Genomic DNA, 15,371 nt, shown 5'->3' with positions numbered 1-15,371 from the left:
TGTCAGTTTCTTTTGTTGGGGGAGAGGGGGTATTTTCCAGGTTATTTCTTACAGCAGGTGAGGATAACACACACACTTTAATGTGTTACCATTACTCCTCCAGGAGCCAAAGGGTTGCAGGCAGCTAAAGTACAGTAAGATCTGATACCGCTCAATTATAGCCTTCCATTTAATTGTTGATTCATCTGATTTATATTTAGCTTGTTTGGTGTTAAATGCAGACTTTGTCTAGTTTGTGTAATTGCAAACACCTGCACACAAAAAGAGAAAAAAAAGAAACATTATCAATAACATTGCCTTTCTTATGCTAGTTCTAGTCTAGTCTAGTTTATATTTCTTTGGTAACACAATCAGCATAAAAACATGATCATCTTTATTATTTCCAATTAAATTCCAATGTAATTTATCATTCTCCCCTACATGAATAATACATAACATAAAGCACAGACATTTGTTTATTTGCATCTTTATGAAACAGTTTCCCCAACCAAGTAATTTAATACCCAATATGGACTTCTGTCCACATGTAGTGGAGTAGAAATCACACGTTTTATCACTAGACAATATCATATTGATTCTTAGCACAATGATACAATATGTATTAATTTCACAAAGTCTCCTACGACGTGATTTTGATTTGATTCACCTTAATGTACTGCGACCAATGTGAGACAATACACAAGCCCATATAACACAACCAGTTGCATATGCATTTACAAAATATAAAGAAAATATGAGCATATCCTTACTGAGCTCTTCCAGGCATTTAAATAAAAAATGCAGTACTTTACTTAATAAAAAATATAAAGTGGGAATTTCAAAATAAAGCCACAGCTTAAAGATGGTGTTACAGTATACCAATATTTTCATTTTACATCAATAATGTAACAATAATGATCGCTGTGGATTTAATCAATAAATTGATCCAGGTCGATGTATCATCACACCCCGAACGTGTAGCCGAACTGTATTGATGCCTATTACATTTTACATGGTTCGATCCCTGGCCCTGCAGTCCCATGTCGAAGTGTCCTTGGGCAAGACACTGAACCTCGAGATGCCCTCTGATGCTGCGCCATCGGAGTATAAATGTGTGTGAGTGTGTATCTGATGAGCCGGTGGCATCTTGTACAGCAGCCTCGGCCACAGTGTGTGAATGTGTGTGAATGGTGAATGGTTCCTGGACTATGTGAAAGTGCTTTGTGTAGTCGTTGAGACTAGGAAAGCGCTGCATAAGAACAGTCTACTCACACTTAAATTTACATGCCTTTCATATGTCGAGGCCAGCTTTTGCTCAGTTTCACACCAACGTTAATTAATCACCACGCATGAAACGCAAAACTAAACATTCAAAAGTACACTTTTTCAAGTAGATATAAGTAGGTTAAAGTTAGTTAAAAACACCATGATAACTGTTAAAGCAAAATACTTGTGCATTGATGAACATGGTGTCAAAGCCAAAGCGCTTTTGTATTTGGGCTACTGTAAGGTAGTAATTTACATTGCTTTTGTATGTTATAGTCACTGGTTATAGCCGTTATGGCTGCCCCACTAAATGCTAACAGAAAGACATAAAGGCCAAGGCTAACATGTGGACATTAGCTGAACCCAGAATAGCAGGCTAACCAAAGATATATATGGGCTATGCTGGTAGACTTCTGAGCATTTATAAATCAAACAAATCCAGTATGCAGCGTTACACAGGTGTGAAACATGTGTTTCGTAAATGTTTTTGTTATTCACAAACACTAATTTAAGCATCATTTTAGAAAAACAAAATGTGCAGAAGCTTTATGCTATGACGCATACATATTGTTACCCCCATTGGATGGACGGTCAAAAGCCAAAATGCAAAACATTAAAATATTAACCAGCGATTTACCAATGCCAATGAATAATATAAATCACAAAAATAACTAGATAACTTGTGATAGAGATTAAGTTAGCTGTGCCGTCAACTAACCTGAAAGCATGACCAGAAAAAATTTGGTAAAGGTTACTAACTGCCCATCATGCCTTTTGGCAATGGGGCTCTTCCTCCACCTTCCTGCGCCAAGGATTCTTCGCTCAGCCTCTTTTACGTTTTCTCATCCGGTTTCCAGTGAAGGGCAGTTTGCATGATGTTTTCTTTCTCTCACATATGCAATCCATTTCCATTGTCTTCTCAGCCATATTGTCGTGTTTATACTGGCTGAGTAGAAGTTGATTGGAGATGGTGTTGGGCCAGAATATTCTCTTTATTTTACATAGGCTTTTGGTGTGGAAGGTCGACCGTTTGCTGAGATTGCTTTCAGTTGTTTGCCAGGACTCAGAGCGGATATAGCAGGGTGGTGTTAGAAAAAACGAACTTGTGTTCTTTAATTTGATGAGGACGAAGAGAGGCTAGTGGTCTAATTGAGAATTAACAAAAAAAAATAATAAAACAGCATGATAAAGCTGATATGAAAAAGACAATTAGACACCAAACAGGATAATACTGCAGCTGACAGCGGACTTGAGCCATGTTTCTCCTTGACAGAGTCACATTAGATCAGTCTTGGAAATTTAAATAACTAACATTTATTCCCTAGAGTTGAGGGTGGTTCCTCAAGTGAAAGCTCTCCTTAGTGGTCAAATGAGACCACAACCGGTCACAGGATCCAAGTCAGTTTCACCTATTTTCTAACTACCTAAATTCACATTCGTTGTTCCAATCAAGTGTGGCCCAGCAAGGGGCGGCTTCCAAAGGCTGGGACAGCAGTTACCTTTCCTGTGGGAACAATGAGCTGCCTCATGTACGATAAACGATATATATGACCTAATCAATTCTTTAGATCAAAGGAACAGAGGCGGAATGTGAGAGACAGTAGGGCCAGTCTTGACCTGTTCACAGAAATGAAGAATGAAATAGAATGCATGTTTTGTTAACCTGGCTACATCATACACAAACAGAATAACATTGTTTTAACTTTTTGAAACTCAACAGTAGACAGGACATAGCTCTGGTGCAAGGGTCAGCTTGGTATTGGGTTGGTGCTGTACTGGGCAGATTTCCAGGCGTTGTTTGGTCTCTGTAAGGTGTTTTGGGCTGAGTCGATTTCTGATGTCATCGCCTGCTCCTCTATCATGGCGTACAATGCTGCCTTGGTAAGTGAAATGGTTGGTCATGGGTAGGTTTGCGTGTGCAAGACCAAAACCACATCATCAGCGAAGTCCAGATATTCCACTTGGAAGAACAGTGTCCATCTGATGCCTCTTGGTAAAGGTGAATGCTCTTCACAAAATCCTCCAAAGCGAGTTTTTTTTGCAGGATGTAGGGGATGACTTATGAATATTCATTAGGGAACTCATCCCTGAATGGCTAGTACTCATTGGCGGCTCTGGTTGGGTTGGTTAGGTTTAGGCAAGAACAGGGTTATGTTTAGGCAAGAGGAGTGGGATTGGTTATGGTTAGGGTAAGAATGTGAGGGCAAGCTAATCAGAGATGAGTCTTCCCCTACCATCCTGCAAAAAGAAAACTGGCAACCAGGCAGTTCCTGACAAGAACCTGAGCAGAGACAACACACTCAGAGTCCCGAAACAACGTACACAATGGTTTAATCACCTACATTAATAAGCATTTTTGTTGGTTTGGTATGGGAGTTAGCCTTTAGTATGGTTGCTTATACAATGAAATATGGCAAATGTGGAAAACCATTTTTTTTTTTTATTTAATTTCAATCATGCAAAAATCAAGTTATCAACTCTTCTTTTTAAATAAACTTTAAATGGGGTTTGTCAAAAACATTGTTGTTGACATATATCATATTCTATCTCACATTTCTTTATTTTCTTCTTAAACTTCTCCTTATTTCTGTATATTATGTCTCTGTTGAGGGACTTCATTGACTAACCAAAAGGGAAACTGTTACAGGACATTCACCATTATTTCAATGTGAAATCGATTTTAATTACATGAATGTTTTATCATTTTAAATTCTTAATTCATTTGGGCTATCGTAACATTAGCATTAACTTCGTAATCTTTTTAACTGAAATAAGTCAGTTCTTGGTGTTGGCGTAGAATGCTTTTTTTTGTTCTGAGAAGCACAACAATCCTTCCTCAATCTCATATTCGTAGGATGGGGAAGGCATGACCCGCCCTTCTTGGTCCGGAACGACGAGTGTGATTGGTTATGGGTTAAGGTAAATGCCACAGTAAGCCAATCAGAGGCAGAGTAGGGCAGGATATGCCTTCGCCTCTGAAAGACGTGCACGGTCAGCCTGAAAGATTTCCTCGAGCGGGCTCTAGCTCACCCAGCGCAGTGTGCAGTGTGACCCAGCTAACAACCTTTGGTACCCAGAACGTTCTGGGAACGTTCGTTTTTGTTTGCGGGAAGGTTCCCCGAACGGTAGGTTTGGTTGTGTGTTTTGGTTAATCGGAAAGTTTTCTTAACGTTGGAGCGAACGTTCTAAGAACGTTCTCTCGACGTTGCAACCTTTAGAGAACGTTAGGGGAACGAGTACAGACCGCGGCCCTTTGCTTCATGTCGTCCCTCCTCTCTCTCCCCTTCCCTGTCTTCAAGATACCCTGTCAAATAAAGGCCATAAAAAGCCCAACAATAATCTCCAAAAATAATAATAAAGCTGGAACCATTTCCGGTGAAGGAGCTTTTATACTGTCTGATTAGATCAATATATCGGTATACAGTCCTTGATCTAAATATTTGTTTACTCGTGCACAAAATCTTAGATTAATAGTAGGACCTGAAATAGCATAAGTTCCTATCAACTTTTTGTTTTATGCCGCCGTTATGCTACATTCCCCCCCACAATAATTACCGGATGTTGCATGTGAGTTCTTGCAGACTTGCAATTTAGCTTAATTCGCACTGAGCTCAACTCTGTAGGCTTCATGAACAAGAAAACCCAATTCAGGACCTAAACATTTTAAGACCAGAACATTGTACTGGACAATATTGTACAAACAATACAGAAGGCCATTTCGAAATACTCTCTGACATCAGAGTAGGGACGGCGCTTTTATTCTGAAGAAACCAGAGCGGAAGTGCTGCTGCTGAGGAAGCAAAAAGTAGAGCGCGAGCCTGGAGAGCTCCTGAGAACAGACGAGATGGAAAACGTTTCCATTGACAGTTTAATCCTGAAGCTCCACGATGTGGACGCGGTGAAATTTGGAGAATACAAGCTGAAGAGCGGCATGAAGACACCCATTTATGTCGACCTGAGGGTCCTCGTGTCCTACCCAGCGCTCATGAACCAGGTAACCACGTGCTGTCCGTCCCACTGCACTGATTAACTTCAAATGAAATGTGATAGAGGGACAACTTGTCAACATAACATACAGAATACATGTTTTAGTCATGGTACAAGGTAACGTGAAGTTCCCCCGTGTTGAATATACATGACAAAAGTCCCAACATGTACAGGAAACCGGAACAGCTTTAATTGTAAGTGTGAACCCTAACAGAAAATCTGTTTGCTACTTTCAAAGTACATACACAGTAATATACATACGGTTAAAAACAAGGAAGACAAAGCTGAACAAGGTAAACATCTGACTCTAGGCTATGTAACCTTATAGTAAAAATGGGCTGGCATTTGTCAGGGCTGCCCCCTTCTGAAAGCCTAGTCCCAAAAAAAATCTGAAACAGAAATCACTACAGGTCTCTCTAAACGTAGAACGCAGAAACGTATGCTCATCAAGCTTCCAAAAGATCACATATTTCATTCAACATCTCCTTGACATTTTGAACAACATCTTTACAAATGTAGGTTATGCATGAAATGATGATACTGCTCCAACACTTTTTTATGATATATCTTACCAATATTTGATCATATTAATAGCCATAAAAGGTTCCACCAAAAACAGTTAGCTAAAGTTGTTGTTGTTGTTGAGTTTATCGCCTCTGGAGGTTTTAGAAAAAATGATTTTATGGAATGTAAATATATTATAATAAGCGTGAATGAAAATCCTGGTTTTGATTGCCATGTTTTGTTGATTACCCGTAGTGTAGTGTAGCCCAGTCCTCCTTTACAACTCTGCCACATTAGAATCTGGACCCCTTTTTTGTGGTTTTATTTGCAGGTGTCAAGTCTCATTTACCAGCGTGTACAAGAAGAGGGACTCCAGTTTGACTCAGTGTGTGGGGTTCCATACACTGCCCTGCCTTTGGCCACGATCATCTGTTCTAGACATGAACTGCCCATGCTCATCAGGCGAAAGGAGGCCAAGGACTATGGTGGGTGGCTGGGCTTATGTGAGCTTAATGTATCAAGCCTTTAAAAGTATTCCCCTTGAATTTGTTCATCAACCATATGAAACCACAAGAACAGCTTTTGTTGGGATGGATGTTTGTGTTTTAGAATCGTCCCAGTTTAGTGATATGTATCAGAGCCTAAGCTCGTTTAAAAAAAAAAGAAAAAAGCCAAAATAATACATTATAATTCCCACCCACAATGATACCTTGATACCATATGGAGCTGCTGTTGCTCTATCAAGGTTAAAATGTTCACTAATTCCATGTTAGCCTGGGAAAACCCTGATGAAGTTCCGGCCAATTTAAGATTTGCTCTGCAAGTTGGTCTTGCCATGAGCCCAGTTAAGGCAAGCCCATTTCCAAATTTTCTATATCGAAGCACCGGATACCGCACCTGCGTCACCTGGATTGTTGGTCTGATTGGTTGAAGGACTATCCAATTACGCCCAGAGACATTTGAGCGGCGTCCGTAGGTGACACCCTTTTGGAAAACGACTGTGAATGAACCCTCCTCGGACCCACTCTGTTACAACTGAAAAGGGTCTGGTGTCAACCAGGCTATAGCACCACAGTTTTGGCAACAACTGATATAACAGGTCTTTTTTTCTCAGCTGTCAAAAAGACAAACACCGAACTGTTCCACCCCTATTGGACAAGTTGCAGCTTGATTGAAAGTTAAGACAGGAGCCTTCTTGGACCTGTGTTTGTTGATTTATCTTTTCTCGGCTAGCTTTAGACACGTGCATTGTTCACTATTTTCTTTTTTGTTTACTTGGACATTGACCTGCATGCAAAGCTGTTGGTCAAACAGTGACATTCCACTGGCCCTAAACAGCTGACAAACAAAATTCTAAAATATTAACTCCTGAAAGTGAAGTTTCTCTTTCCAAGACAACCTGACCATACATATGTGATTGAAGTATATTTGTGAATCAGAAGAAACCCTTTCTCCATTGGTAGATGACTCTGCCAAGGCCTTGAATTGGAGTAAAAGACACTATGACTCAATTTGCCCAGAATAGGGAGTGATAAGGCTCTTTATGTAACCCTATTAGGAACCAAGCGTCTGGTGGAGGGCTCATTTCAGGAGGGGGACATATGCCTGATCATCGAGGACACAGTGACCAGTGGCAGCAGCATCCTGGAGACTGCTGAAGTGCTCAACAAAGGGGGACTGAAGGTGCAGCTTCAAATAAAAGATTAGAGTAGGAATGATTGTATAACATGCTTGTTTTTTGTTTGAATAATCCCTGTAAAGGTCATTAAAGTCCATCAGGTACTGTAATAAGGTAAAAACCTGGCCCCAGTGGGTGTGATCCTCTCTTGAAATGTTGTATTTGTTTTAGGTGACAGATGCCGTAGTACTAATGGACAGAGAGCAAGGCGGTGTCGATAAGTTGGCTTCTGAGGGAATCAAGCTCCATCCCATCATCTCCATGTTCAAGCTGCTTGACGTGCTGCTGGCAGCTGAACGCATTGATGCTCCAACTGCCCAGAATGTCCGCAAGTTCATCCAGGACAACAACACGTTCCGGTACAGTCGTTAGTGTGCTTGTTTTAACGCATACTTTACATGTAACAACTGTAAAGTAACATTTTTAGCATGCCTCTTTCAGGCGCAAGGAGGAGAATGGCAATGGGGTTCCTGCCACCAAGAAGCCATGTATGGAACAGAACATTGAGCTGAGCTACGCAGACAGAGCCAAACAACCCAGTATGTATTCTTCCAAGTTACTCAAATGGCCAGCACTGGTATGCTAATGGAAATATTACTGAAAATATGTCTTTGCAAGGTTACATCCAACTTTAAAGACACATATTTCCCACTGATTTTAGCAATCGTTTGAAAAGCTTTTTTTCCCCTTCAATTCGTTAGCGGCCGTTTTGTTCAGAGGCAGAGATGGCAAAAGTACTCACTTCCCGTACTCAAGTAGAAGTTTAGATAATTGTGTTAAAAAATACTCTGGTAAAAGTACCAATTTAACTTCTTTACTCAAGTAAAAGTAACAAAGTACAGGCTTGGAAATTTACTTAAAGTATAAAAGTATAAGTAGTCTTGCGAATGACAAAGCTACCTGGACCAGACACATGTTACTAGAGAGCACGCTGACATGGAGGAAAGGCTCTTTATTCTTTATATGCGATTGGCTACATTTTAAATGGCTGTCTGCCAATAGGCCTAAAACATATAGCTTATTTATTGTGGGCAGACTGGGACTCCAGGTTAATAAGGTTCTGACCAAGTAGCAAGATATGAATTCAGTTGTTATTTTGTGAGAAGTCTGTATATTCCCATCCAATTAGATTCAATTTGGTATAGATGACACAAAAATAATAACTAACTGTTCCCTGTATCTGTCTTTTATTGTCTGTAAAGCAACCTTGCATGCTTAGAAAGGCGCTGTTAAATAAAATGTATTATTAATATTAATATTATTATTATTAACTCCAGTGAAATTATTTTAAACTCAGTGAGGACTAGATCATGACTGTATTTAAAGATGATTCTGGTTTCCAACTTCGGCCCAGGTGTGTCTGTTAAAACACAGACGGAGACAACTTCTCTCTGTTGATGCTTTATTACACTCTGCTATGGCTGTGTGTGGTAATAAAAGAAATAAATGACCTTGTAAAGGCTACCATACACAATGAATAGGAATCATATGCTAGTAAGTAATAACAATAAACCCACTGTTAATTACATTATCTTAATGAGCAAGGGCGTTCAACAATCGCCATTATATCGCATCAACAGCCAGGTGTAACCTAGGTAACAGGTGTAACCTAGGTAACAGGTTTAACCTAGCTAACAGGTTTTACCTAGCTAACAGGAGAAGAACACAAACAAGCTAACTTTTAAATTTGCAATAACTACAGACTAATACAACAGGCTCAAATTAACTGACAACATAAATTATACAACTTACAGTTCTCAAAGACGCACACACACAATCTCAACTTATTATCCTCCAGACAGCTAGTTTCTTTTTCTTTTCTCTCACTGTTCTCTCCGTGTGGCGTGCTCGCCCGCTCGCTGTGTGAGGCGCGTGTCCGCGCTATTCTCCGACATGCACTCCCAATCACTCCTGATAGACGAGCTTTAGTACAAAACTAAAGTAACGAGCCAGTTTTGTAAAATGTAAGGAGTAGAAAGTACCAATATTTGTGTTATTATTAATTCAGTCTCTCTTGTCTGCAGACGTCCACCCTCTGGCATCAAAGCTGCTGAAGACCATGGAGAAGAAGCAGTCTAACCTCTGTGTGTCCGCCGATGTGACGAGCAGCGAGGAGCTTCTTCAGCTAGCTGACTCTCTGGGTCCCATCATCTGCATGCTGAAGACCCACGTAGACATCCTAAAGGTCGGAGTGAAAACCACGTCCAAATTCTACACAAAGAATATTGTCAGGCCACAGTATCTAATGTTATTTGTATGTCTGCTAACAGGACTACACAGCGACCTTCAGCCAGAGACTGCAGGCTTTGGCTGAGAAACACAACTTCCTCATCTTTGAAGACCGCAAGTTTGCTGACATTGGGAACACAGTGAAGCATCAGTATGAAGGTGAGAGGATTCAAATTTGGGCTAGTCTTAAAAAAAAATTGCCTTTTTTGTGTATATATATATATATATATATATATTTTTAAGTATCTTAATCCGTTTCCAAGGTGGTTTGTACCAGATTTCGTCTTGGTCCCACATAGTAAATGCCCACGGGGTGCCGGGGCCCGGGGTAGTGAAGGGCCTGAGCGCTGTAGGAAAGCCTCTGGGCCGAGGCTGCTTACTCATAGCACAGATGAGCTCCCAGGGGTCACTGGCTACTGGTGAATACACAAATGCTGTGGTAAGCTAAGTTTGCGCGTGCGTGTGCGTGTGTGCGTGTGTGTGTGTGTGTGTGTGTGTGTGTGAGAGATCATGAGATCGATCATTCAGGGTTACCAGTTGTTTATCTATGCTATCTGTCTTTACAGCTGAAGATGGCAGAGGAGCAGTCAGACTTTGTGATTGGCTTTATCTGTGGCTCTAAGATCACCAAGAGGCCGGAGTTCATCCACATGACCCCCGGGGTGCAGATGCAGGCTAGAGGTACATTTGACTCTTATTTTACTTAGAGACTTGCATTTGCCATTTCTTTGTATTTCGTTTATTTGGTTTCCTAGACATTATGCAATTTACATTCATACGTTTTTATATTTACATTTAAGATTTTATTTTTTACTTTGATTTTAAAGGGACACACATAATGCACACATGAATACACACTCCAACTTCAATATTATTAATTGATTTTGTTTTAATGGTTGATTCTGGATGTATTTTGTATTACAATGTACTTTCTGGTGCACCTACTTTGTCTCAGCTAGGAGAGGCCCATACTGTATGTCTAAAACATAAATAAATGCACCTCATACAGTGTATCCCATATGTGTTTGGACAGTGACACATTTCAAATTGTTTTGCTCTTTACTCCACCACAACAAAGCCATTAGTGCTGGGTTAAAGTGCTACAGTGGTGCTCAAAAGTTTACATACACATGCTTAAGTTGACTAAAAAGAGGAATAAAAAAATCATGTTTTGGAAATTTATTTTAATACCTAAATTAAAAAATGAGGTAAAATCCAACCTTTAAGGACACCAATTTTCTTTGTGAATGAATAACGTATTGTAAATAAATAAATGTTCTTATTTAAAATACAGGGGTCATAAGTATACATACCCCTATGTTAAATTCCCATAGAGGCAGGCAGATTTTTATTATTAAAGGCCAGTTATTTCCTGGATTCAGGATATTATGCATCCTGATAAAGTTCCCTTGGCCTTTAGAATTAAAATAGCCCCACATCCTCACATACTCTTCACCATGCTTAGAGATAGGCATGGGATACTTTCTATAAAATCATCTCTCAATGCAAATCAAACCAGGTATTAGTCTAACTGAAATAAAACCATGCCTATCTCTAAGCATGGTGAAGAGTATGTGATGATGTGGGGCTATTTTAATTCTAAAGGCCAAGGGAACTTTATCAGGATGCATAATATCCTGAATCCAGGAAATAACTGGCCTTTAATAATAAAAATCTGCCTGCCTCTATGGGAATTTAACATAGGGGTATGTATACTATGACCCCTGTATTTTAAATAAGAACATTTATTTATTTACAATACGTTATTCATTCACAAAGAAAATTGGTGTCCTTAAAGGTTGGATTTTACCTCATTTTTTAATTTAGGTATTAAAATAAATTTCCAAAACATGATTTTTTTTCCTCTTTTTAGTCAACTTAAGCATGTGTATGTAAACTTTTGAGCACCACTGTAAATTTCTGATTTTGGGGTGTTTGATGTGTTTACATTGATATTTGTTGAACAATAATGGAAACCAACCCTTTTTATACATATTATTCCAATAGTAGGACAAAGGCTGGCACAACCTGGCAGACTCATTGTGCAGTAGGATTTTTTTTTTGTAATGGTGATTTATCTTTGATGCCTTAAACGTAGACAGGATAAGGGTGTCACGTTACTTTCCACTGTGCTCTTTTTGTGGTAATGCTCCTCTTTAACACAAGGATGAGCTATAGTACAATAAATGATTGCTGGGCCTGCTATAGTCCTCCTCACACCTCAACACCCTCCCCCTCTTTCCCTGGCAGGTGATGGGTTGGGCCAGCAGTACTCCACCCCAGAGGAAGTCCTCTACAACAAAGGCTCTGATGTCATCATCGTCGGTCGGGGTATCCTGGAGGCCCCTGATAGGCTGAAAGCTGCTGAATCATACAGAAAGTCCGGCTGGGAGGCTTACACAAAGAGACTGGGCCGATAGGAGCTCAACCAAAGAGTCGTATCTGCATCATTACGTATAATTTTAAATTTATGCTGCAAATCTAATAAAGGACCGCTGCGGATTACCTTTCAGTATTTTTCCCTTTTACACCAGTGTCACCATAGTTGGTTACATAGAAACATGCAGACCTTTGTAGGAGGTACCTGGCAGGAGTGGGGAACCGGACACTTTACTGTCGAACAAATGTAAATGCGCTCTTTTGATTCTGTCCTATTAATGAACTGCACAACTTGACCTGAAGTGCACCTGTTAAGGTACTTTATGGTCAAGTTTCAACAGAATGAGAAGGTGTCAGTATTCCGTTTTTTTTTTTTTTAATTAGATTTAATTCCTTCTGTCCATGTCTAACCATGCAGATTTTTTTTTTTTTTTTCTCTTCATTTGACTGTTAAACTCAGTCACCTGATTTGTTTTTCAAAGCAGAATGTGTCATTACCTTGACAAAATCTACTGCTTCCAATCAGGCTGAAGCTTTTCTTTGTCACAAATAAGAGTAGGAATGGCTATTTCTTAATGGATGTATAAGATTTACATTGTAATTCATGGCATTTTTAAGTACACATTTGTCAATTTAGATCTTAAGCATCACATTTTAACATGAGCACAGGCGTACTAATGTTAAGATCCAGCTTCACTAAGTATCAAGTTAGTTTTAAAATTGTACAGTTAGTTAATTTCATAGAAAATGGAACAGCATGGTCAGTTACAATTCAGTAATAGACAGTTATGTTTGTGTGTGTGTCTGTGTGTGTAAAAGGATGGCTCTTGATATACCTGATTGATTGCAATTCCCTGAAGAGAATATGACATAACATTGCGGATGGTGTGAACTGTGTTCAGCCATCTTGGCATTTACTTTTAGTATTGTAGATGATCAGTGTGTAACCCCTGAAATTGTGTTTTAGTTACAAGATGAGGGATTGCTAAAAGCAGCCTGGTTAGTTGTCAACTGTCTTGATTAAGTCCAATGTCTGCTGCCATATTGCTAACAATGCTGAGGGAAGGCCAACCTTTTTCTAAAGTGATATGACTTCAGTTATAATGTGACATGATCAGTAATCTTGTCTCTCCAAAAAGCATAGGTTAACAAGTTTTGCTTAGATAAAAGAGAATTGCCTTTATTTTGTGACACCTCCCTATGTATGTATTTTCCTTCCATGTACTTTCTATTTTGACTAAATACTTCAATAAATAATTTGTTGATTGAAATCATTTTTTCCCCTGAAGTTTAATTTTAAATATTGCTTCACTTCTGTACATAATTACTGGAATAAAACCTTTTTTCATGATTTAATTTTCCACTTCCTTGAGTTGGTAGAAGTAAGATGCCGTTGGATGGCTGATATTTAACCTTTTATACATTTTTTTTCATTTTTAGTTTGGTCATACGGGGATGCTAATCAATTTACAGTTGTGTAATAATCTACAGGTATATATATTTAAATGTCAGATTGAAACCTCAGCTGCCTTTTGAACGTGTTAAATTGGGAATACACGGTTATCGCCACTGTGATGTTATTAAGCAAGGTTTATATAATTTTTAATTAAAGTTATATTTAAAACAACCACCCCCTCTATACAGATGAGTAATGTATCAACAATCAAGTACTTTGGTAATTATATTTGATAATTATTTCAGGATATACAGATGGCCACCATCAAAGCAACATGGGCTGAGATATATTTAAGTCCTTAGCGTTAGTCAAACTTGGATCCTACATGTCCCATAATGCAACTTGATTAGATCTGTTATCACACCTCCCCTGCCTGTTAAATACTCTCATCTTCAAACTCCATGTCCTCCCTCAGTCTCAAGCCTTACCTTAGATATGTTGACATCATCAGGTTCATTTTGTCAGATTTGACAAAGCTCCTCCGGAGCCGTACAATACATTATACAACTGATTTCACAAGCTAGAGCTCATACCTGAGTTCACCTGAGTGATGTGTGAGTCTTCCTCTTAGGGAAGTATACATGAACACAGCAATGTGTCCTCATATTTTAGTGGTAGTTTAAACCCCAAGCACTTTCCTTCTACAACACCTGGACGATTCCACAATGAGCTTTTTTCCAATGATGAGATGAGCCACCCATCAGCAGAAAGTCATTTGCAAGGCATATGATATGAAAATGATGCGCCGAACAGGCGCAAGAACAAATTGAGTCGGCAGGTAGCGACGTTACAATGCGCATTACAGATTAACGCATGCACAAAGGTCAGACCCGTTGCCTGGCACAGAAGAGGAATAGGGAGGGCGTTTTTGGATGGAGGAAAAGGGTTGGGAGGAATAATGCATTTAGTATGTGTGTGCGTGTGCGTGTGCGTGTGCATGTGTATGTGTGTGTGTGTGTGTGTCGCACCCCTCCCCCTTTATGTCAATATTGGATCAGAGCAAGGCACCGTGCGACAGGTGTCTGTGCGCGCCCTGAGGATCCTCTGCCTCTCATCCATGAGGGTGGGGGGAGAGAGAGAGAGAGAGAGAGAGGAGAGAGAGAGAGAGGAGAGAGAGAGAGAGAGAGAGAGAGCATGCAGTGGTATATAAGGTATACCTGTCACAAACCGCACACATTCAGTGCGCGTAAAAGGTGAGCCAAACCTGACCAAGCTTGCGCATTTTGGCCTTCAAAACTTTGCCTCGTTTAAAGGTAGGCTGTAAGGCTTTTCATTAATTTCTTTTTTCCTTTAGAGTATCCATTCTTACAAGAGTGTACATTTGATGGTGTTCTAACTTCTCCCAAATCTTCTTCCAAAGGTTACCTGACAACAGAAAGGCCAGCTGTTACGCGCTCCCTACCTCCCTCTCTCTCTTTCTCTGGATCCTCGTCCCACTGTAATCGTGTGTGGGACTTTTTCATGTCCGTATTTGCTTCACGTTGAGCCTCACGTACAATACCTGAAGATTAAGTTTTGTTCGTTCGGCTCGCGTTATGCAGGTACGGGTTGGCAACTGGAAAAGACCTCAACGATTGTTCTTAGTTATGGGAGCATCGTCACCGTTGTCAACACTGTTAAGCCTCATTTTAGACAAATAATGGAGTGTTGGTTTTGTTTGGGTTGTTTTAAAGTTTATTGGTTCATGGGTGCCTAATGGGGCCAGAAGGGTAAGGCCACATATTGCTGCAGCACGTGAGAGCAAAATTTCTCTCATGAAATCTTCAAAACTGTATAAGACTTTTCTAAGAAAAATACATTAGCCATTAGACCATTGTTCTACTTAAGGCATTTTGATAATGACATAGTTTCAGTATCTAAAGCACCAGGTGTAACCATATTTCACTGACTAGT

General features: G+C 39.7%; 1 protein-coding gene across 1 annotated transcript; it reads left to right on the top strand.

The window, feature by feature from the left end:
* The first annotated feature begins 4,960 nt into the window (after positions 1-4,960).
* umps (uridine monophosphate synthetase) lies at positions 4,961-13,186 on the top strand. Its single transcript, XM_032529620.1, has 10 exons — positions 4,961-5,239; positions 6,068-6,221; positions 7,295-7,419; positions 7,586-7,773; positions 7,856-7,953; positions 9,439-9,599; positions 9,685-9,802; positions 9,907-10,082; positions 10,210-10,324; positions 11,894-13,186. Exons 1-10 carry the CDS (start codon positions 5,090-5,092, stop codon positions 12,061-12,063), a joined length of 1,455 nt encoding a protein of 484 aa, XP_032385511.1. The 5' UTR covers positions 4,961-5,089; the 3' UTR covers positions 12,064-13,186.
* The last annotated feature ends 2,185 nt before the right edge of the window (positions 13,187-15,371 follow it).

Source organism: Etheostoma spectabile, chromosome 11 (genome assembly GCF_008692095.1).
Source record: "Etheostoma spectabile isolate EspeVRDwgs_2016 chromosome 11, UIUC_Espe_1.0, whole genome shotgun sequence".
In the NCBI taxonomy this organism is placed as follows: Eukaryota; Metazoa; Chordata; class Actinopteri; order Perciformes; family Percidae; genus Etheostoma; species Etheostoma spectabile.
The sequence above is the reverse complement of the archived record's forward strand: the minus strand, read 5'-3'. Positions and strand labels throughout refer to the sequence as shown.

Bases quoted from the DNA above. Each gene is read 5' to 3' on its own strand.
- umps (XM_032529620.1), top strand. From the start codon at position 5,090: ATGGAAAACGTTTCCATTGACAGTTTAATCCTGAAGCTCCACGATGTG. The intron at 5,240-6,067 runs GTAACCACGTGC...TTTTATTTGCAG, and splicing joins ACCCAGCGCTCATGAACCAG to GTGTCAAGTCTCATTTACCA. The intron at 7,774-7,855 runs GTACAGTCGTTA...TGCCTCTTTCAG, and splicing joins CAGGACAACAACACGTTCCG to GCGCAAGGAGGAGAATGGCA.